Here is a 25,792-nt window from a genome sequence, read left to right as displayed (position 1 = left end):
CTTTTTTGATCATGTTTTTTTAAATGGTCTAAAGATTTTTAAAACGGGTAATAGTATTTAAAACAGATAAGTTTGCAAGTCCGATTTTGATTACTTTTTTTTAATTATTGATTTTGAATTATTAAATACAATATAGAGAACTAATAATTAAAGATGAAGCTTGTTATATAGCTACCTTGTCAGAGATAAAGTTTCTAATAAGGTAGCGAATAGATTTAAGAGTTTAAAGATTAATGGTCACTTTAATATTTTATGTAGTAAATTTTGTCGTATTTAGAGTTTCTTCCACAGAGTTAAGTGCAATTTTTCTTTTTTGTGAGACTGCCATTGTTAAAGATATTTTAAAATAATTCGTGATGCTGAAGCTTATAACTTTGACGAGGTAGTAAAGCTATTAGTACAGCAGACTTGGCGGAGGGTTTAAAATGATGACTTTGGAATTGATGTTTCATGCCAAATAAATCTATAAACAGGGAATTGGTGAAAAAAGAAGCGGGAAAGTTCTTCTAAGAGTGCCTTAAAAAAAAGTACTTCCAGTAAATACAGTTCTCATCCTCGTATAAAAAAATTTTTTATGAGAAGAGGGTTTTCTTATATTTGATACGGTCATTTTTTCTAGTAGTAAGATAACAAGCTCGTTACTTCACTGCGTCGTAAAGGTCTACTTTATACGGAGATGTGCTTCTTGGAGCGCAAGGCCTAAATTTTGGAAGCAACTTCCTGAGCCTAAATTTTATCATAAACTTTAGTTATTGTTAATTATTACACTGCTAGATTGACGCAGCGCCGTAGTGTTTCTTTTTTGTTACTCTCTTAGAGCAAAAAGTTTAAATGTATACGTTAAGCTTATATATAGTATTTTGCAATGCTTTTAATTATAGTATTACAAAATACTTTAGGTAAAGTAGTTTTTAAAATTTAACAAGGTTACAGAAATATTTGCTTATGAAAAAGTTGCCTACAATGCGTTTTCCCTGATTATGTCACCTTAAGATAAATGTATATTTTTTACAATTTTAACAATAAATTTTCTACTTGTAAACTGAAAACTCATGTATACGGTACATACAAACATATGGTTAAAATATTATGGTTTTATAATTTGCAAAACTTAAAGATTTTTTTGAATTTAAATTGCAAAACATAAAGAAAGGTCCTCTTATGTTTTTAATTTATGTTAATGATTTAAGTAAAGCAGCTAATCTTCGGAGTATTATGTTTGCAGATGATACGAATTTGTTCTTATCAAATAGTAATATTAATGAGCTGTTTTCTGATATGAATAAAGAACTTAAATGTGTATCTGAGTGGTTTAAATGTAACAAATTAACCTTAAACCTTGATAAAACAAAATATATTCTGTTTCACCCTATATCTAAAAAACGTTTTTTACCAACAACCATGCCAAAAATTCTTATTGATGAACTTGAAATAAAAAGGGAAACTTTTACTAGTTTTCTTGGCATTTATCTTGATGAGAATGTTACATGGAAACCGCATATTGACTACATTTGCACTAAAGTTTCTAAAAATATAGGAGTCCTCTATAAGTCAAGAAATTATTTAAACAAAACCATTTTAATCCAACTCTATTACTCATTTATACATAGTTATATTAACTATGCAAATATTGCTTGGGGAAGTACAGGCAAAAGTAAGTTGCGTACTCTTTATCATCGTCAGAAACATGCAATACGCTTAGTTTGTTTTGAAAATCGACTTACGCATTCAAGGTTTTTATTTAAAAGTACAAAGTAATTAATATTTATGAAGTGAATGTATATAAAATATTATGTTTTATATTTCAATGTAAAATCAATCCGTCATTACACATTTTTAAAGATTTTATTACCTTAAAAACAAAAAATAAGTATACACTACGAAATGATAACTCACTCTATGAACCCTTTTGTCGAACGAAATTCAATCAGTTCTGTATAGCTTATCGTGCACTAAATCTCTGGAACAAAATCATTTTACCTAATTTTGATTTATCAATTACCTTCCCAGTCTTTAAAAAGAAATTAAAAGAATTCATTCTTTTTAATGACAATATTTTGAAATACTTTTAAAAATAAGTAATTTATATAAATACGCTCTTTGTTTTTGTATTTTGTCATTTTTATTTGTTTATATTTATTAATAGCTTAAGTTATATTTTATTATAACGACTTATGGTTCTGGCGACAAGATCATTAGATCTTCTATCAGATACCAAGTTTTTATTTAAACTTTTTTTTTTGTTATTTTATTTTTTAATCTTATTGATGTGGTGATTATATTCTCTATTATAATTTATTAAAAGTATAAAAATTCCAATATTTGTAAACGTAAAACTTTATTTTAAAAAAGAGGACAATATATATATAAAAAATGTATGTATGTATGTATGTATGTATGTATGTATGTATGTATGTATGTATGTATGTATGTATGTATGTATGTATGTATGTATGTATGTATGTATGTATGTATGTATGTATGTATGTATGTATGTATGTATGTATGTATGTATGTATGTATGTATGTATGTATGTATGTATGTATGTATGTATGTATGTATGTATGTATGTATGTATGTGTGTATATATATGTATGTGTGTAAGTGTGTGTATTTATGTATGTGTTTACATACAAACAATAAAAATAAAAAAATATTAAAAAATAAAAAATTTATCACACCTGAACACATTGGTCAAAACAGCAATTTCTTAGTATCTACGCTTTATTGATTGTCAAGAACTTGAAACGATTTAAAAGAAGAAGAAGAAGAAGAAGAAGAAGAAGAAGAAGAAGAAGAAGAAGAAGAAGAAGAAGAAGAAGAAGAAGAAGAAGAAGAAGAAGAAGAAGAAGAAGAAGAAGAAGAAGAAGAAGAAGAAGAAGAAGAAGAAGAAGAAGAAGAAGAAGAAGAAGAAGAAGAAGAAGAAGAAGAAGAAGAAGAAGAAGAAGAAGAAGAAGAAGAAGAAGAAGAAGAAGAAGAAGAAGAAGAAGAAGAAGAAGAAGAAGAAGAAGAAGAAGAAGAAGAAGAAGAAGAAGAAGAAGAAGAAGAAAAAAAGAAAGAAAGAAAAAAAAAATGAAGTGTTATTTTATTAAAAATGAAAAACAAACATTACGATGAAAGGAAAAAAGATTAATAAATTTCTTAAAAAACTGAAGATATGGATGTGTAACAACTAAAAATAATTGTGACTTTATACAAAATTATAATCGGATATAAAAACTCGAAAAACAAATTTCTAGCTAAAGACAAACAAGTTCTGAAAGTAAACATTTTCACCACAAACAAGTTATAAAGATAAAAATGTAAGCTATGTAAACTATATTATGGAAATATAATAAATAAAAACTAAAAAAAAAAAAAAAAAAAGATTTTTTAAAGAGATGCCCAGTCGTACATTTTTCAATAAAGAAATGTGTTCAAGAAAATATACAGTTAATAATAGACAAATAAATTGCTGCAGAGTAAAATGTTTTTAAAAAGCCAAGTTGAAAAGTATTGTCAACAAGACAAGTAGTAACAACACTGATGTAGATAGATACCCCTTCTGTCATACGTTTATGTTTGAAATAGTGTAGTAAAATATAAAATAAAAAGTCACAAATTTTCAACAAATGTGATTATCGCGATTAAAATGACAGCGCACAGTGGACCAAAGGTTTGTAAAAAGGTCGAAACAAATGGTCATATTGATTTTTTGTGAGTAGCAATCAGTATGCACACACAAATAACAAAGAATGTTAATTTTATGATGCTCAACATAAAAAAGTTGTTAAAATATGTGAATTATCTGAAAACATTGCCAAAAGTCACAGCTGTGACTTTCAGATCTATTTTATTCTTGTGAGTATGTCTTTATATTTGCCTAATTTTAATGATTATTTTAGAAACAGAGGTTTTCACTTTTCCAGTAGGCTTTTTTACATTTTTATACATTTTTTCTAGTTTTTCATGCAAAAAGAACTTTTAAGAGTTGGGCTTAAGTGTTTGTGAAATGAAATTAATTTAAAAGCATACTCAAGTATTTTAAATATTACTTATGAAACATCAAAAGCAGCATCCTTTGTATGATGCTGTTTTTGATGTTTTATAACTTATTATAAATTTACGTACTACAATGAGAAATGTCACTTAAACACTTAACTATTAATTGGTAAGATTATCTGCATCCATTTGCATCCTCGGGCGTTGCAAGATAGATGCTTCTAAATCTGGTGGATCCGGAACGTCCAATGTTGTTAATAGAACAAGACGTTTATTTAGGGCATGTTTTTTAGAAATTAATTATAATTCTTATATTGTAGGATAAGGTTGCTAATTCTGTACCGATGTCTATATTGTACTTTTAACACAACTCGTGATTTTTACAACTCACAAGAAATCTTTTAATTTATTTTTTATCTTTGCTGAATGAAATTAAGGAGTCACCTGTTTTTTTTTGTCATCCAACTGCCTTAAGGCCAGAGTAAGCTCTTGTTGGTTTGTTATTGAAGATTTCTTATTTTAGGGATTTATGGCTAAGCGTATTTCACTAAAGAAAGTAGGAGATATGATTTTTTCAGTGTATTTATGCTAAAGCATAATTTATCTAAATTCGAAATAACTACCTAGAATTTAAAACACCTTATTATAAGTTGTCAAACTTTTTAATTAACCGAATGTCAGATTAATTGCGTAAATTGTAGCGGTCAAATAGTACCGACGCTACTATTTGACCGCTAAAAACGCGTGTAAAGTTTAACTAATTACCTTTAAAAAAAAAAATTTGAAATGTCAAAACAGAGATATGGATCATGGAGATAAAAGGATATGGAAAAAGCTATTTTTGCTAATCGTAATAGCGATATCGGATTAAATGCCGTTTGTTTAAAATACGGAATTCCTAAACCAACCTTTAAAAGGCATGTGGAACATAAAAATGTATATGCAAATGACTCAACTATAATTGTTTTTAAAACAGATAAAGTATAATTGTTTTTAAAAAAGATACATGAGCAATAAAATATGTAGAAATAAAAAAGTTTGCAGGATTATTTTATTTTGGCTGAAGTGCTGGATATTGATGAAAATCTAACCAAATGGTTGTATATCATACTATGTATATTCTTCAATATGGAAGAGGTAAACCCATAGGCTCTGGAGATCTATTGCAGGAAGAAAACCTACTTTTTGTTCAGCTATTCCTATGGTATTATATCTCCCAGTATTAAAACAGATTGTTGTACATTCTCACCAGGTAGTTTGCAATAAAAGCTTACCTGTTGGTAGTTTACAATAAAAGCTTACCTATTGGTAGTTTACAATAAAAGCTTACCTATTGGTATGCTTCTTGAAGAAGCATATGAAAGCAGAAACAAATATATAAAAAACTTACAAGAACTTTTTAGACTTGAAGTTAATAGAAAATTAAATGTAAACAGAATCTGGATTTAATGAAAAGAACTCTGGGTAGCTCAGATCCAGTGATCAGTTTGCTGCAAAGCAAAAAAAACGAAGAATTTGTTTTTCCCAAAGAAGTTAAGCTTCTATTTGTATGAAATTTGTTTTTTTAAAACTTGTATCTTGTATTTTTTGTTTGATTTCCCGACCCAAAAAATAAAAACTTTTAACATATAGGTTTATGCTAAGATCATGTAAGTTGAATAATAAAACCATGTAACCTGACTCTTAAAACCATAGATTTGTCGCTTGAATTTTTTGTTTTTCATATTTGGAACTTTTAGGCGTTGTGCACACTAAAGTATGTACATGTTTATATCAAACCAGAAAGTTTTGAAAAAAAAATGTGGTGGTTAGAGTATGGGAAAGAAATATTCCGAAATGTGAGGCAAATAATTAAGCAAAATAATTTTTTTTAGTATCTTAAACTAAACTAAAATTCATCAACTGGTTTGAAATTTAATTAACTAATCTTTTAGAGGTCAAAAAGGCTATGTAAAGTTTCTACCCTCCCCAAAATGTGGGTTTTTAATATTACATGGTTATAACTTTTGAGCTCTAAAAGATTTTTTGATTTAATTTGAACTTGGGAATGGTTTTAAATTTAGTATATGATAGTAAAAATTTTATATCTACATGTATAATGTAACGATATTTAGATGTTTTTTATTTTCGTTAACTTTTGGTATATTCTGGCCAACTGTGTAGCAGTTTAAATTTAAGCCATGCCTTGAAAGCACAACCTAGTTCAAATAAGATTAAGATTAATTATAAGTATCCAAAGTTTTTTTTTGAAAACTTGTTTAATGCAAACATTGGTAACCAAAATACAATAGTTAAATATATAAAAAGATAATAAGAACAATATTTTACGCAAAGTACTCGTTAGTAAGAGCGTTTGCTCAAAGTAATAAATTTTTTGATTGAAGCTTTTTAATAATATGCTTAAACATCCTGTATATATACAGGGCATCAAAAAAAAAACTGCTTTTTTTATTTTTTAATTATAGCTTTTAAAACTAATCCTTTTTTATGAATTTTGTATTTACAAAATATAGAGCGTGTTAATTAAAGCCAATCAAATGTATTTATATCCAATAATTAACCATGAGCGAGACTAGGTTTTTTCAAACCGAGACGAGACCGAGACTAGAAGTTAGTACTTCTCGTGAGACCGAGAACGAGACGAGAAATTTAACAATTTTTGAAAACAAATATATTAAATACCAAGTAAAAAAAATAATGTAAACATGGTTTTGACAAATAGACACAAATGACATTTGTCAAATGTAAACAACTTTTTCAAATATTAATTCAGAATTTTTTGCCAAACTTTTCCAACAAGACAATGTTTTCTCTGATAAACATGATTTGTTCTACTTTTTCTGGTAGTAAGTTGTGTCTGGATGATCGGACGACATTTCCACCTGAGCTAAAAACTCTCTCTGATTTAGTTGAACTTGCTGGAATAGCTAAAATTTTTCTAACTAATGAAGAGAGTTCTGGCAATGTATTTGAATGCAATTTCCACCAATCAAGAATCGGAAAGTCTTTTTTGGCATCAGGGAGATATTTATACTGGCACATTTCGCTCAAAATAGGATTCAATTCAGATGTTGGCTCTTGTGTTTCAAGTCTGACGTTCAACTTGTGCTTTAGTTTTGAATTAGAGGACAAATCTGCTGAAAGCACTCTGGCAACAGGTTGGCACTCAACATTATCCTTAACCTTTGAGGCTAACCATTCTTTTGTTGTTTGAAATTTTTCGAAAAGCGTCGAAAAATTTCAAACAACAGTGAAGTCCCTTTAAAGCAGGATTTAAGTAGTTTACTGCAGCACTCAATAAGTTTTAAGTACATACATACATTACTCAATAAGATTAAGTACATACATTGACTGACAAATAGCCTGACTCGCAGCGGAGTGCTGCTAGATCGATTGAGAGTTTGGGATGGGGCAGCAGTCTTTTTTTTCATTATTCTTTGTTTTTTATTTCTTTTTCTGAAAATTCATATTTATGAATAATGAAAAATCTGAATCTTTATAATTAATGTAACAAAAATACGGTAACAATTTGTTGCATAAATATGCTATAGTGTATATATATATACATATATATAAATATATATAAATATAAATATACATATATATATATATATATATATATATATATATATATATATATATATATATATATACATATATATATATATTAAATAATTCCCCAAAGCCGAGAAGGCCACAATAGATGAGGAGGCTACTTGTGGTTATCACCCTCTCTCAACTCTATAACTCCGAAACACGAACCTTGACGAACAAGGCTGCTGTGCGGAGAAACAAGTTGTGCGCGGTACTACCAGGGACGTGGTGGGAATCAAACTCCGAACCTCTCGCTTATGAAGCGAGCGCTCTACCACTACACCACTACCGCATATAGTATATATATATATATATATATATATATATATATATATATATATATATATATATATATATATATATATATATATATATATATATATAGTTTGTAATGCATTTATAATATATAAAATATGCATTATTATAATGTATATTTTATATAATATAAATGCATTATAAACTATATAATATATATATATAAATATATATATATATATATATATATATATATATATATATATATATATATATATATATATATATATACATACATGTATACATATATATATATATACATGCGGGGAAAAAAACACATATACATTTATATATATATATATATATATATATATATATATATATATATATATATATATATATATATATATATATATATATATATACATGCGGGGAAAAAAACAACATATTTGCCTAATTATTAAATATAAATACTAGTATGTTATATTTTAATGCAGTATATCACTGTTAAAAGAAGCTATCATCTCTAGTCCCATCTAAAACTAACTAAATTAGTTATTACAATATTATTATTATTATAGTAAATATTATAATTAAAAAATAATAAAAACTAAATTCAAGAACTAATAATAATAACACTCTTACGAATATGAAAAAACTATGGTGACAGTACTTCTAAAAATAATTTTAATTATAAAAAATCAAGCCTCTTTTTCTCTAAAAAGTCTCTAAGTACTTTCTTAATTCGTCTTACTTAAAAACGTCCGCAATTTTTTCTTTAGCTATTTTTTCTGATGAAATTTCACCTTATTCAGAGCGGACAACTTACTCCTATGCTGGACAATCTACTCTGGAGTAAAATGTCCTATCGGACAGTTTACTCCGACGGACAGTTTTCTCCGTGACAGGCCTGTCACGGAGAAAACTGTCCGCTGAAGTAAACTGTCCGATCGGACATTTTACTCCGGAGTAAAATGTCCTAGTTTTGAGTAAGTTGTCCGACCGACGAGAATAGTGTAGTTTTATGAGTTGCGGCTGATTTTGTCCTTTTAAAAATTAATTTTAAAAATGGATGAACAGAATAATGGTGAACAAAAGAATGCTTGCTGATGTTAGTAACTATATATCTACATCTGTTTATCGCTATGACTGCACACCGAATGAAAAGCGGGCTGTTCGACGAAGAGCAAGCAGGTATAGATTATAAACATTATACATAAATTAAATCATTTATTGTATCTATGTTACTAGTAACTATGTTTTTATCTATGTTACTAGTAACATAGTTACAATATGATATATACTTTTATACTCTGTTTAGAAAGTTACAAATATAGTCATTATGAGAAATTATTTGTAACATTTGTGACACTGTAAGATCTTATAAATTAGATTAATTTTATACAAAGTAGATTACAAATATAGTCGATATGACAAATAGAATATATGATAATTTTATATTCTATTTGTATATAATATAATATATGTTAGTGATCTATTTTGCAGTGTACATATAACATTTTGTAATATATGATGGCATTATTGCTACCATTTTACATTACATGTTTTGTTATGTATTAGGGTATGTATGTCCCTAGTATACTAGCAATCAACAAAGTATGTCCACTGAATATTGGTATTAGGTATACTAGGTTTCACACAAGTATATACCTAGTATACACACAGTACCTGCAAACTAAACATAGTAGATTCTTTTTACACAAAGTAAATACTTTGCTCCCATTTAATAATACTTGCAAGGATATTCAAAACAATTAAAGCACAAAAAGTTTATTTATGTATTATTGGAAGCAGTTCCAATAATACATAAAAAATTATTTACACTTTACAGGTTTAGGATGGAGGATGATAAACTGCATCACAAGACAAAGAATGACATATGGTTGGAAGTGGTTTTCAGCAAAGAGCAAAGAAAACAAATTGTTAATTTTTGTCATAGCAAACCTACTGCTGGACACCTTGGTAGAACACAAACTTTTTACAAGGTGTCAGAACGTTTTTACTGGCCAGGAATTTTCAAAGATGTAGATTATGCTGTATGTATTTTACATCATTGTTATCAATATTAATATGGCATTTATATATATATATATATATATATATATATATATATATATATATATATATATATATATATACGTCAAGGCAAGAGTCTACAAAATACGCTCCCTTTGAGTTAATGTTCGAAAGGAACCCCATACTTCCTATAGAATTAGAAGTTGCAGGAGAATCTCCTCAATCATTGTTAATTGATTTTAACACAAGACCTGAAAGCAACCAACATTTTATGAATAAAATAATTGAGGAAAGGTTTAAAGCATTTACTGGTTTGTTAAAATATGATTGCAGAACATTACTGTAACAAATTAATTTTTTTCAAGGTTTTTTCTTTCTTTTTTTATTTATTTCTGGCATGTTTATTAGAGTTTTGATATGCAAAATGCTCTTTTTTCTTTCATTATAAATATACTTTGAAGTTTTACAATAATTGTTTATACTTTAGATCAAATCTGCTGTAAAAAGCTAAACAAAACATTGAAATGGCTCAAGAAAAGCAGAAAGAAAATTATAACAAGAAGCATGCAAATCCATTTGTTTATGCTATCGGGTCCAAAGTCCTTATCAAGGATTTTACGAAGAAAAAAAGGAAAGAAGACAAATTAGATTTCAGATGGCTTGGATCTTTCTGTATTCTGAAAAGTTTAGGAAAAGGATTATATCTCTTACAAGAGCCACCTTGAAGGAGAAGAAAGTTAATGGTTCCCACATCAAACCATATATTAGTGGAAGCAAAACCTTAACACCAGAGGCTGATTCTCTTCAAGAATATCTACTTGTAGTAAGATTAGTAGTACGATTGATAGTAGACATACAACTTCTGTTAATGTCCCATCAAATACTTCTTCAGTTTCAACCATAAGCTCTTCTACAAGCAACAACAATAACCAGAATAAAACATCTCATGCAATAGATTTGATACCTCGTATCAAATCTATTCCAATTACAATGTCAATGCAACCCTCAAAATGCTACTATGATGAGCATGATTATTGTAAACCAGTAAAGCAAAAATGTTATGAAACAAATGAATCCAATGATGATCACAACATGGAGACAAATTCAATTGAAGTAGAATCCTTCAAAATTGCATCCAAAGAAGGAGAGAACAAAGTATTGTGGATAAAAAATAGTTTATTTGAGTTGACGTTAGTGGAAAAAAAAATTCTTCGGAGTGAGAACAATTGGCTAACAGATAACATAATTTTTGCCTCACAAAATATTTTAAAGGCACCATCATTAATTTCTGGTTTTCAAGATCCAATCTTAGGATTAAATATGTCATTTGTTACTATGAGAAGTCCTTTTATCCAGATACTTCATGATGGATATGAGCACTGATTTGCAATTAGCAATATAGGAACACAAAAATTAAATGAAGTTCATGTTTATGACAGCTTGTTGCACTCATTGAGTTATCAAGAAAAAAACAGGTGGCTGCTCTTTTAACATGTCCTGAAAAAAACATTGCCATTAAAATGTTCAACATTAAGATGTTCAACAGCAAAAAAGGAGGGAATGATTGTGGCTTATTTGCTGTTGCTTTTGCTACAGCTTTAACTAAGCAGATACAACCAGAACATTGTTTGTTTAAGCAAGGTATAATGCGGGATCATTTATTAAAAAGCCTTCAAGAACAGGTTCTTTCCATGTTCCCAACTGTTAGTGTAAATGTAGGAAGGGGCTGTGTTAGCCGTATTGAGGTCATAGAAATTTTCTGTTCTTGTCGGATGTCTGCTGAAGGCAAAATGATTAAATGTTTGAAATGCAATGAGTTATATCACTTGAACTGTTTGATCAACATTTCGGAAAGCAGCTTTGATGTTTTTTTGTGTGATTCTTGCAATTAACTTCTGGATATTAAAAGTATAAATAATAGCATAAATAAAAGTAATTATAAAGACATTTCATTATAGTAAGAAAGATTAAGAGTAGTATTAACTTAAAATGTAGCATTAGCTTAAAAATTAGTTCTAGCTTAAAGAGTAACATTAGTTGAAAGCGTTATTGCTCTTCTTCTTCTTTATATTTATTTTGTCTTATAACTGTCCTTATTTTGTCTATAATTTTATTTAGGCTGGAGCTTTATTTGTTTATTTGGATTTACTCTTATTTTTTATTTATTTATGATTGGAGTTTAAAGAAGTTTTTTGTTATAAGGTTTGAAAGACTTGTAGTTTTTGATTTATTTTTATTATTAGTTATATTTATAAAAATGATTCTTTTTTATTCCATTATTTCATTGATTTTAACTTTGCCATTATTTTATTTTAGTTTGCCTACTGTTGAAATATGGTTTTAATTTAGTAAACTTCCATGAATTTAAGTTTACTTGATTAGTCATTCACAAACAGTTGAAGAAAAATTGAATTCAACTCAATGAAGTTAGGATTAGTTTTTATTTTCAGGTAACATTGCAAAATATGATTTAACTGTAGTTAGATAATATCTTATTGCTGTTTTGTACCATTATTTACTTACATTTATTTACTCTACTTTAATATGTATGTTGTACTATTTCTTAAACCCCACAAAGTATACCTTATCTAATCAAACAAGCATATCATCATTGTTTATACAGTTGTGTTTCATTAATGGAACGGTTTATTTAATAGAATAGTGACAAACTAAAGCAGTTTCCTACTGCTTTAGCTTATTATTATTGTTGTTTAAAAATAAATACTGATTTTTTTTAAATTATAAAATTATCTTATCATTCTTGTAATTGTTTCAGTTGGTTGTTTTATTTTTATCATTGCTATTTGTATCATTAGTATTATTAGCTGGTATTTACTTAAACTTTTCGTAAATAACCTACATTATTAGGTTTTTTTTGTCAAAATATATAATTTGGTTGACAAAGTCAACCAGTTTGGTAGATGCAATTTTTAAAAAAACTTACTTTAGTTTCTTAAATAAAATGGATTAAGTGAATGATGAAAAAGAAGAACAAGACTTTCTCGATGTTAATATTTACTTAGCTAAAGGGGTCTATCCCATTAGTTGTACTCCCAATGAAAAGAGAATATATGTTTTCTAGGTTTAGAATGGAAGGTAATCAATAAAAAAATATGGCAAAGAAGGGTTTATGGGTTGAGATTTTTTTTAGCAGAGAGCAGAGAAAGTAAATTATTTGTTTTTGTCACAGTAAACATCTTACTTATCACCTTAGAAGAACAAGCACTACATGGTTTCAGAACGTTTTTACTGGCCTGGAAATTTTCCATCAAAATTTTTTTATCATAATGGCAGATCTAAGCAGTTAAAGCAAAAATTAAAAATCCATTTTTTATTTAAGATAATTGTTCAAAACTTAAAATATTATCATGAGTTTACTGTGATTATGCTTCAGTTCCCTCAAGTAATAGTAAAAGAGTACACCCTGAAAATTTCAAGTTTTCATTTTTAATTTTATGTAATGTACAAGGTCAAAAAAAAGAATTCTGTTTAAAACACATTTAAAAAATATATATTAGTAATATATGTGGCAAAAGTTAATTAGGTACTAAATAAATTGAAGTAAAAGTTGCAAAAAACAATTAAAAACCAAAATAAGAAATTTAGTTTACTAAAAGTCAGGAAATTGCCGTTGATATGGGCGTTGCTATAGGAGCTGAAAAAACTTCACTTTAAAAAAAATCAATTATTCTTATAATATTGAATATATACATTCTAATAATATAAATGTATATATATTCTCAGAGCGTAACCACCGGGGGAGCCTTGGCCCCTCCATAAATTTTTTAAATTATAATTATAAAAGAAAAACATGCACATAAAATAATTTTAACAAATTTTTTATCATTTTCCTCCTTTAAAAGAACCCTAGGGCCCCCTAATATCAAATTTGTGGTTACGGATCTGATTCCGAATCTAGAATAATTTCAAACAAGATAACATAAAAAACATAATTTTTATTTTTTACTGTTTTTAACTAAAACCTTAAACGAAATATAAAGGTTTAAACATGTCAGTGTTAACATTTTTTTAATTTTTTTAAACTTTTAAACCAGTAAAAAATGACCTTGTGAATTATCAAGCATCAGGTTTATTTGTATGAGTTACATGACGCATGATATTACTATGTTAATTATAATAATATTATGCTTAGTATATAAAGTGTTAAAGTTTTCTTTATGCCGCAGAATAATGCGCGAGTTCTCAAACCATCGTTTAAACAAACGCTAAAACACATCGCTCAAGTGGTCCGAAGTAAATAATCCGCAAAAAAGTAGGACAGTTTACTCCAACATAGGACAGTTTGCTCCGGAGTAAATTGTCCTAAACGGACGAATAGGACAAACTAGGACGTTCTACTCCGGAGTAAAATGTCCGACCGGGCAACTTACTCCGTGGACAGTTTTCTCCGTGACAGGCCGTTTCATTTATAGGTCTATTCAAATATTTAACGTCTGTATTCGAGACTATCTTTCGATAAAATTGCGCGAACCAGACTTATCTGATTAAAAAAGAAAAATTGATTATATATTAATCTATTAAATATTAAATATATTAACAATATATTAAATGAATTAACTAAATATATATAAATATATATATATAAAAGTATATAATATATTATTATACATATTAATATATAATAAATTATAAATATATATAAGTATATATGCATATATCATATATGCATATATATTTATCCACCACTTCACCACTACCCCATATATATACAGTAGAATCTCTCTAATTCAAATTTTATGGAGAAAAATAAAAGTTTAAGAGAGTTTTAGTGAGATATTCAAATTATAGAAAGTTGATTTTTCTTGAACGCTTTTTGCGGTGGCTTCGCATTTAATCGAATTATGGAGGTTTTCGAATTAAGGAGATTTTAATTAGAGAGATTTTACTATATATATATATATATATATATATATATATATATATATATATATATATATATATATATATATATATATATATATATATATATATATATATATATATATATATATATATTTATATATATATATATATATATATATATATAAAATAAAATTTTTTAGTATGTTCTACTTTTAATGTTCAGAACGTAATCTATTTAAAATGGTTTGGTTGTGCAGTAAGCGTTTCAACTTTTCCTGCAGTAATGTGTGATCTATGGAAACTGATACGGGTATAGAGTTGGTTGCAGGCTCATCTAACTGCAGTAGACCTCAATTAACCAAAAGAAAGGTAACATTTTATTGTGCTAATTGTCCTTTTATATCGGATACTTATACTTTAATGAGAAATCATTTAAAGTTACATAATAATGGTGCCGCCATGTTTTGTATTAATTGTTTTTCCAAATTCAAAAGTTTATTTGGTTATCAAAAGCACATTGCTAGTTGTACTAAAGAAAATAATAATGCTGATCATAATACCGAACCTAATATAATAATTGATCAAATAGTGTATGATAATGTTGATGATTTAAATAATGATTATCTTGGCATGTTAGCTTTACATTTGCAGTTTAAGTACAAATGTACTCAGGCTGTTTTAGATGTTATATTTTCAACTTTAAAAGAGCTATTTACTAGCCCAGTTCTTAATGTAAAAAAACTAAATGATTCCTGTAAAAAGTTATCATCGCAATATTCTCGTGAAAAATATTTTAAACATGTATTTTCTATGCCTACTATAAAGATTGTTGGTAAAGGATCAGTTGTTCCATATGATGATGCTAAATTTTTTATTACTATCACCTGAGATTATAGAGTTTACGAAGGTATCAAATACACATCATTATATCCAATTAGCTATTTATGCAGATGATATTGGCATTACAAATCCAATTGGTAAAGCCCGTTCCAAACACAAAATTTGGGTTATGTATTTTCAAATTCATAACATTCCTGTAAAGTATAGAGGTAGAACATCATCTATTTTTCCATTGGTTTTCACATTTAGTAAGCTTACTAAAAAATTTTCTTCGTTACTTAAAGATTTTAAAGAAACTATACAATCTTTATATACAGGGGTAAAAATGAGTATTGCTGGAAAGTTAATGTCCGTTACAGCTGAGATTTTGTATTTTTCTTGAAATTCTTTAGCAGCAAATTCAATTGGAGGATTTAAAGAAGGATTTAGTCAAAAAACTGTTCGCTGCTGTAGGCGCTGTAATTCAACGCGAGCAGAAATGATTAAGTTTACAACTCATGAAGAGTGTCTAGTTCGAAATTTGCCTGAACATGTTGTACGTTTAAATGAGTTGAATTCTGGGCTAAGTCAAACTGATAGAACAAAATGGTCGAGAAATTATGGCATTGTTAACTTTAGTATTTTATCAGATATTCCAAATTTTGATGTCACCAAGCAGTTACTTTTTGATCCAATGCATGATTTATTGGAAGGGCTTGTGCCATTACATTTAGAATTATTTTTATTTTACTGCATACCAGAAAAGTTTTCCTTAGCTGATCTTAACCAATGGCTTCAGTCATACATTTGTATGACTGATAAATACTATAAATACCCTTCTGGTATTGAAAAACCTGGTGTTGTTTTATCTTCACTTAAAATTCGAGGAAGTTTTTGTAGTGGACAAGTATTAACTCTCTCTCGTGTGCTGTGTTTTTATTTATTAAAATTTATGGATTTATCTGATCCTCACCTTTCGTGCTTAGATCCTCAGCTTTCGTGCTTAGTTAAACTTATACAAATTGTGCAACTATGTATGTCTCCGTTAGTAACTGATATTTATATTAAGGACCTAAAGGTTTGTATTCAAGCACATCATTGCAGTTTCCTTCAATTATATTCAAACAAATTTATTCCAATACTGCATTTTCTTGTACACTATCCATCACAAGTTTTTTATTTTTTATTAATTTAATTTAATATTATTTTTAAATGGTTCCAAGTGCTTTTTTTTCATTGAAATGATATTCGATAGTTTTTTTTTATTAAAGTTACATATATAATTTTTTGTAAGTTTTTTTCTTCAAAAATATTTTTAAATGACTTCTAATGTTTTATTAATATTTGGCTCATTACGGGGACATCTCTGTCTTGCGTTTGAGCGTAAACATCAAGTAATAAAAAATTTCAGACATTTTAATTTTAAAAACATACCATATTCATCTTGCAAAGCAATCGTTGTAAGTACAACTGGATTGTCTTTTAATTCTTTTGGTGAAAGACGATGTGATGTTTATGGAGAGGTTGATCAATTAAAATTTAAAGATGGCTTTATTTCAAGTGCAGTCATTAACGGAATACTTTATAAGCAAGGTGACATTGTTTCTGACACAATTGAAAATAAATTAGAATTCTATAAAATTCTAGAAATCTTAACACAAAATGAAAAGCGTATTTTCAAAGCGCAGAAGTTAAATATTAAAAATTATTCTGCTTACATCACAACTGAAATTTCGTCTGGTATTAAATATATAGAACCTGACAGTCTTGTATTTCCATGGTGTGTACTTCAATTTTGCTCTGATGACACAAATAAAATACTATTACTTCCAAAAGCAATACCGAATTTAAATTTTTTGTAATATAAACATTATTTTCATCTGAACTGTCCTATTTAAATTATTGTGTAATAGTTATTGGCGATAAACAATTAATTGTATTAATATGATTTCAGTATTAGATTTCAGTAATAACAATTCTCCATATGAAGAATTATTTTTTACTCATTGTCATTTGCAGCAAGATATCTGGTTACAGATCCAGCTTTGTGCTTTGGATCGTTGTCATGTTGGAATATAAATTCCGTTCCAAGTCCTAATTTTATACGTATATATATATATATATATATATATATATATATATATATATATATATATATATATATATATATATATATATATATATATATATATATATATATATATATATATATATATATGACAATGTAAAGCGGTTCTTGATGATAAGACCTTTTGGTCTTCTGCAAGTTTCTTGCGTTCTTCTTACAGTTCGTATTACAGAAGTTTGTTTATTATTTATGTTTGTGATTTTTTTTTTTTTTTTTTTATGTTTATATGTATATTCAATCTTAACAAATCTTTATTATGTAATCACGAAAATGTAACCTATGGAACAAAAAATACATAACAAAAAAAAAAAAAAAAAAAAAAAAAAAAAAATTTTCCTGCCGAAGCCACCGAATTCCGTTCTAATATGGATCTATATAAGTGTTGATCCATTTTCTCATCAATAAATTCAATTTTGCCAACACCGGACGCACTCATGCAGCCCCAAACCATAACATTTCTACCACAAAATTTAAATGTTGCCTTCAAACACTTCACATTATATACTTTTTCGACTCTTCTATAAACTTTTGCACCGCCATCAGCTCCATATAAATTAAATTTACTCTCGTCTGACCAAATAATCATATTACAGAATGTATTATCCTTCAGAACATGTTCCTTTGCCTATTGCAACCGTTTTCTCTTGTTCACTATGCTGATGAATGGTTTTCTCCGAGGCGTCCGTGCAAAAATATTGGCTTCATGCAGTCTGTTCCTAATTGTTTGTGGCGATAATTTAATATTTAATTCATTTTCCAGCTCTTTTGATACTTCTACGGCATTTTTTCTTCTATTCTGCTCGATTTTCCCAACTATGCACCTGTCAACTTTTGGCGTTGTTGATCTTTTTCTGCCTCGTACACCATTATTTGCCACTGATTTTGTTTTTAAATACTTTTCCCATATATATTGAACAGAGCTGGTATTTTCAACATTTTTGCAACTTTTCTAATTGATAATCCATTTTCCCTATCAAAAATTACTCGTTTACGTAAGTTAATACTATATTCTTTTCTTTTTCCTTTCATCATAGCCACGTAGTTAAGAAAAGGTTTATTTTTACTTATTATAGTATTCTTTAACCTAAAAGTACAAGATATTGATATAAAAATCATTTATAAACAAAATTTTACCTTTTAAATCAAATGTACGGACAATTTATTGGTTTTAACATTTTTAAAACTTTTAAATGAGTTAATTATAATTTAAATTGTCGAATGAAAATTAAAGATGGTGTATCGTTTTTATTTGTTTTCTTGTGCGCTATCTATTGGTTTAATTTATTTTTTTCTATCATTTAAAGTTTTAGAGCTTTTTTTAAAAAACCTTATTTTTCATTAATGTACGGACAATTATTTTGCCCACTGTATATACATATAACATATACATATAACATATATATATATATATATATATATATATATATATATATATATATATATATATATATATATATATATATATATATATATATATATATATATATATATATATATATATATATATATATATATATATATATATATATAGGTTTAGTTTATGTTAGTATTTTCAGAGATTTATTTAAATATTTTATTTATATTATATTTATAATGTCTATTTCAAAGCAAATATATTTACATATGATCTTTTACTACTAATTTTTAAATAAATTAATTTTAAAATGACGTTATTAACAAAAATAGATATAACATCAATATAACGACAAAGTTGCGCGAACTAACATCATTATAACATCAATATAACGTTATTATAACATCAAAATGATGTTATATCTAAAAAATATAACGTCATTTTTTAAAATATAACATCAATATAACGTTATTATAACATCAAAATGATGTTATATCTAAAAAATATAACGTCATTTTTTAAAATATAACATCAATAAAACGTTATTATAACATCAAAATGATGTTATATCTAAGGAATATAACATCATTTTGATATTATAATAACGTTGTATTGATGTTATATCTAAAAAATATAACGTTATTTTTCAAGATATAACATCAATATAACGTTATTATAACATCTAAATGATGTTATATTCCTTAGATATAACATCATTTTGATGTTATAATAACGTTATATTGATGTTATATCTTGAAAAATACTGTTATATTTTTCAGATATAACATCATTTTGATGATATAATAACGTTATATTGATGTTATAATGATGTTAGTTCGCGCAACTTTGTCGTTATATTTTTTTTAAATATAACATCAAAATTTTTTAGTGTGTATAAGAGCATAATAAATACCTGAAGAGCAAACAATAAAACACCATTTTGGACGTAGCTCACCAAATTTAGAAAATCCAACTTCAATTCCATTTATGAAAAATTATTATAATTTTATTTTGAATTTTTTAAACTTACTTCGATCACTTATTTTTAAGTTTGTTTTGATGACCTGTTTTAAATTTATTTTGATAACCTGTATTAAATTTATTTTGATGGTTTATTTTGAGTTTATCTAATTTTAACGAATTTATAAAGTAAACTTAAATATTACTAGTGCTTAAGAAATAACCAATTGATAAATTTTCATTTTTAAATGAACCTAATTCGACTCGCTCCCGTTCCACCATCACCCGGTATCTATGTACAGTTCGTGATTCAATTACAACGATTCCTTCTTATAAATTTAAAACTGTTTTTAAACTGGACATATGCCTAATATCTTTTATAAATTTTCACTTTTATAAATTTTCACTATAATATAATTTTTCTTGCGATTGGGATTGCTGAAGAAGGTTTTTTACAATAATACAATTTTTGCCTGGCAAGCAATTTAAATGCCATGTTTAAAATGATTTTTTTTTTCAATTTATGTGGTAGACATTTTCCCGCCTATTAGAATTTTCCAATTATATTTAAATAAATGATAGTTAAGATGCTTTGGCGAATACTTATGCATCAATTGACCAATTTGTTGAAAAATCATTTTTGAATCCTATAAATATTGTTTTATGTGATATCGCTTAGCACCTCAGCCATATTGTTATAATTGGTGACTTTAATGCTCATCACACTGAATGGTGTTCACCACCAACACAACTGACCCTGCTAGAACTAATGCTCATAACTTCTGTATTTCTCTATCTCTTACTCAGATAGTCAACTTTGTGACAATCCTTATCACTTACAACCAAGACAACCCTAATCACTTACCTTCACTCCTTGATTTGTGTCTTGTCGCCATACTCTTCCAATCATTCAAATAATTAGGTTAACCCATTTTAAGACATCTAAATCACTCCGACTTCCGTTGCTAAAGTCATATCTTAATTAAATTTTTTTTTTGGACTGAATCTTGTTAGCATGTTTGGAAATGGCATCTGTGTTTCCAATTTTAAAATAGTCTAGCGAAAGTTATGACTCCTCCAACTATCGTCCAATCAGTCTTCTCTCTATCGTTTATCTTTGAGTCTTTGTTTAACAAATTTTTAGCATCCCATCCTGAGCCTAATAACGTACTTTCTGACAATTAATATGGTTTTCGATCTTCTTGCTCTACATCTGATATGCTTGAAAAACTTTTAAATGTTTTCTATTACCCCCCACCTTAATAGTGATTGCTTGTAGCCTTGTTGGAACCAAAGTAGATTATATATATAAAAAAAAGATTTACAAAATTTTCAGTACATTAACATGTGATGTTTTATTTATTTTGTAAAAACCACTCTATTTTAACAGATTAGAAACTTTTGTTTTATAAGTTAAAACAATAAAACTTTTTTATTTCTATTAACCTTCTTAATAAAGTTACAAAACTTTTTCTGAATTTAATAAAAATAAACAAAACCTAGTTTAATAGCTTAAATCTTGTTTAATAATTTTTAATAAAGAAATTCTATTTCCAGGTTTTAAGTTGCGTGTGTTTAGTAAAGACCGTGTTAACCAAGCGTAGTAATGTAACCCTGTAATATTATGTCCGGTTTTATTAAAATCTAATGCATATACAAAAGACTATTTTAATATGAAATTAATTTGTTATAACATTAAACTTAGCAGACCGGTATAGGAAAAAAAAAGACATGTTGTTATACTATCATGACATTATAAACTATTACTTCATATTGTATATATATATATACTATTTAAAAGTTGTAACAAATTTGCGCAATTATAAGTTTAAACAATAATAGTTAAAAAAATATAAATATCTAAACAGTTATGCCATCTGACAAGTGAAAAAAAAAAACTTTTAATTATAAAATTTGCTGAATTTTAATTGCTCGCATTGTTTTAAATCTCAATTTCAAAATAGAAAAAATCTAAATTGAAACTAAATTGTTTTTTTAATACTATTGCATATATAAAATATAAAGAATGCAAATAGGATAAAATAAATAATAAATAAATACAAAGTTTTATTTATATAACAAAATATTTTAAAATAAATAATTAGTTGTCTAAAGATTTTTATGCTTTATATCGTATATTTTACATTTGTATTAACAAACCAATAATAAATAAAGTTAAACACACACACACACACTCACACACACACACGCGCACACACACACACTCACACATTCACATATTTATACAAAATCAAATATATGTTTCCAGACTCAGGTTGGGAAATAACAGCATTTACTTTTATCTGCTGCCGATGAGCAGCACTTCCTATCTTTTTGAAACCAGATATCGCATTTTAAACCTCTTGGACCGTATAAATCGTAGGAAGTGTTGGAATGTCTGCGTAAGATTTTAGTACTTGAAGTAGAAAAATTTGGTCGAAGCTTTCTAACGCAATTTGTAGAAGAAACACGTACATTTTTTGCTGAACCCGTATAGTCTATATTTATGGTTGGTTTACGCTTATGACCTTCTTTTCGGTACTTTGCTCTTCTATTTTGGAACCACACCTTCCATATAAAATAAAAAAGCATTTTATTAAAAGTCATCAAGTAAGTTTTGAATTTTAAACGTGAAAAAAGCCTTTATTAAAAAACAGAAAGTTTTAAATAGAGATATATTTCTGATAAAAGTTTTATTATCAATTTCACTAAAGCATTCCCAAAAAACAAGTTATAATATAAACCAGAAGTACTTAAAAACTGCAAATCGTTACAACATTAAAAGAGAAAATTTTTATTTAAGACTGCAACACTTTTAGTATTTATTAAAAAAAGTTAAAACGATTAACTCCGCCAAAATAATATTTCCAAAAAAACAGTCATTTTATAATCATAGCGTTTTTCTGAACTTATAAATACATTTTAAACACTGAATTGTATTACACTTATTTGAGAAATTAAACTCCGTCGACACCTGACATCAAACTACTATCAAAATAATGTAATACGCCAGAACGTACCATAAACACCGATTTATCATCACTGAGAAAATTTAAAACCAAATTAATTTAAAAAACTTTTTAGTTTATTTTAACTATGTTTATATGTTTCAAAACACTTTTTGCAAAAAAAAAGGTATGTATTTATTTAATGGGATTTGGGTGTCATATTTGCTTCAAACGCACCCGACTTTAATGGTTAGCTTAAATACGCCTGAATGTAATTCAAACGGTTTTAGTGTACTTGATATTAAATAATCTAATCCTAATATTTTTCATGAAGGAATAAAAAAACCTACCTTTATGACGTATTGCGATAAATTTATCTTTGAACTCAGTTTGTTGATATACAAAAGTGTTGGATAGCGTTCTTTCTGGAACTCGCATTCTAAAAAATCTCTTTGACATAGAGTTATAGATGTTCTTGGTCTTCTCCCACATTTGTCTTCTTCCATTTCGATTGAAGAAAGAGAACAAAAAGAATTTGGAGATTCTCGACAAAGTTTTAGATTATTTGAAACCTCAGTCCTTTCTAAACAATATTTTTTGCACTTACTTTTCTAACCAATGAATACTATAACTTGAAAAGATGCATTTTGGTTTTTATTTTATTTTGATATATCAAATAAATAAAAAAATGACTAGTGAATTAAATAAACGTTAAATTATTAAATAAACCTTACCAACATGATAAAACACTCCTGGTGTTTTTGATTCTATGTCATTACTTGAACGTAAAATTTCATCAATTGTAAAACCTCTCATTTGAACTGAATTTAGTTATTGCAAGCTTCTTGATATATTTCTTTGATATATTTTTTTAGTTAACCTGTGCGCCTATTTATGTATTCACATCATTAATTAGCGTAACTTAACATAATTGCAAAAAACTAGAAGATATTTCGGTTTTTTTTAATTAATATATCAATACTGAGTGTGAATTGCAAGCATTCAATTGAGATTCTTTTGTTTCCCAACAAAAACGACAAAAAGGAAACCAGTAATGAATGAAACACGGCGCTTAAATTAAACTGAGTTAAGGATAAATTGTTAAACGCCTGTTTATATTAGCAAATTAATGACATTGTTAAAATAATAAAATAAACGAGTTTCTATTTTCTTTAAATTTTTTTTTTTTTTGTATGGCTAATTGAAAGAAAAAAAAAATTTCAAACTTAAAATTTGTTTTATTCTTCTTATTTATGTTTGACTTTTGTTCGAACTTTATTTAGATATCCATTAATATTTATTAGATGACTTGCTAATTTCTAATGTAATATTGGACTGAAACGAATGTGATAGCTATCCAACCGATAATTAATTCATTTTGTTTTTAGCTGTTATTGAACACATTATACATGTTTATTTTTATTAGATATTATTTTATGTTTAATTATTTTTGAATATACTTTTTTAGCTATCAAGCTTACGTGATAATAATATTTTTATTGTTAGAGAGCAAAATTTGTAATCAAAAAGTAAAAAAAATTTCGATTAAATTTTTGTATGTATTAGTGTCGAATTGCAATCTTGAACAAACAACGTAACTGTTGTTAACATTGAGTATAAATGACGTTTTATTTCCTATGTTTGCTTTGGTTAACCGCGAGATAAATTGAAACATATACCGATATCCTTTAGTAGCTTCTAGATCAATGCAGCTCTAACATAATCAGTCAATTTGTAAAAAAACAATATTCGTTTGACAAAGAGGTGTTAATTTTATGATTTAAATTTGGTATTAATAGAATGCCTGTTTTCATTCTTTTTCTAACTGAGTAGAAGTTCAATTTATAAAAATTCGATTGCCAAAAGCAGTATTTTTTTTCACGACTTCATTATTAATACTTGTGAACAAAATTTTTTTTAATTCCAAAAATTTAGTATTAAAATTTCAAGTATCGGAAACTTATATGAAATTATTCTAAATGAATAATATTATCTTTGTATTGTAAGAAAATGATTAATGCGCGACATATTAACTTAAAAGTGTCATTTCGTTGTTTGTTAAATTATGGTAATAGAGTTTTGCCAATTAGTGACAGTTTTATTTATATCAATATATATATATATATATATATATATATATATATATATATATATATATATATATATATATATATATATATATATATATATATATATATATATATATATATATATATATATATATATATATATATATATATATATATATATATATATATATACAATATATATATAGAGTATTGAAATAAAAAAAAAATGACTCTAATTGGCAAAACGCCATTACCAATAATTTATATATACATATACACAGTGGGTTGCCAAATTAATTTAGACATTTTACTTTTTTTGCAATTTTAAATTTAAATGGATTTAATCAATAAAAACATAAATTGTAGTTATTTTTTTATTGTTTTTATCGTTATATTTATCGCTTTATTTAGAATAATAAACAACATAGGGTCAACCACCCAGTGGTCAACGGCCTCTCTTGTCGTCATTTTGCCCCTAAAAAATATGCTGAGCGAAAACTAGCTGAAGTAAAGTGCCAAATTAGTGTCTGAAATGATAGCCTATCATTTCTTTTTATATATAGAAAGTTTCGTAAACATAAAAAAACACGCGCAATAATTTGGAGCCAAAAGGATCTGTAACTCTTAGGAATATAGTTTAACTTTTAGTAATGTATGACAAATGTAATGTAATTTTTGTATCTAAAAATTTTTATTTGTAATAGTTGGCTAAATCTAAATATCTTCTTATCAAAAAATTTAATATAGCGAAAAGTATAAAACCAAAGGAAAAAGACTCCTTCA

At 26.8% G+C, this 25,792-nt stretch overlaps 2 protein-coding genes across 4 annotated transcripts in view; one reads left to right on the top strand and one right to left on the bottom strand.

The window, feature by feature from the left end:
- LOC100199431 (testin) overlaps positions 1–9 on the top strand; it is an 8,344-nt gene extending 8,335 nt beyond the window's left edge. For all 3 annotated transcript variants that reach the window (XM_065812652.1, XM_065812653.1, XM_065812651.1), the window contains one exon: positions 1–9. This exon is cut by the window's left edge and continues 444 nt beyond it. The gene's annotated coding sequence lies outside the window, so the exon portion shown is untranslated.
- A 21,959-nt stretch (positions 10–21,968) lies between these two features.
- On the bottom strand, positions 21,969–23,991 carry LOC101237920 (short stature homeobox protein 2). The gene is made up of 3 exons (XM_065812650.1): positions 23,675–23,991; positions 23,291–23,523; positions 21,969–22,560 (listed from the first exon to the last, which is right to left on the bottom strand). Exons 1-3 carry the CDS (start codon positions 23,754–23,756, stop codon positions 22,264–22,266), a joined length of 612 nt encoding a protein of 203 aa, XP_065668722.1. The 5' UTR covers positions 23,757–23,991; the 3' UTR covers positions 21,969–22,263.
- Positions 23,992–25,792: the final 1,801 nt, after the last annotated feature.

The sequence above is a fragment of the Hydra vulgaris genome, chromosome 12 (assembly GCF_038396675.1).
Source record: "Hydra vulgaris chromosome 12, alternate assembly HydraT2T_AEP".
NCBI lineage: Eukaryota > Metazoa > Cnidaria > Hydrozoa > Anthoathecata > Hydridae > Hydra > Hydra vulgaris.
Note: the sequence above shows the minus strand (reverse complement) of the source record. Positions and strands in the feature narration are given on the sequence as shown.

What these genes read in the sequence shown, in the direction of transcription:
- LOC101237920 (XM_065812650.1), bottom strand. Translation starts at nt 23,756, where the DNA reads ATGAGAGGTTTTACAATTGATGAAATTTTACGTTCAAGTAATGACATA. An exon ending in AGGAGTGTTTTATCATGTTG is followed by an intron (nt 23,524 to 23,674) that starts GTAAGGTTTATT and finishes AATATTGTTTAG; the next exon opens with AAAGGACTGAGGTTTCAAAT. An exon ending in TATCGCAATACGTCATAAAG is followed by an intron (nt 22,561 to 23,290) that starts GTAGGTTTTTTT and finishes TTTATATGGAAG; the next exon opens with GTGTGGTTCCAAAATAGAAG.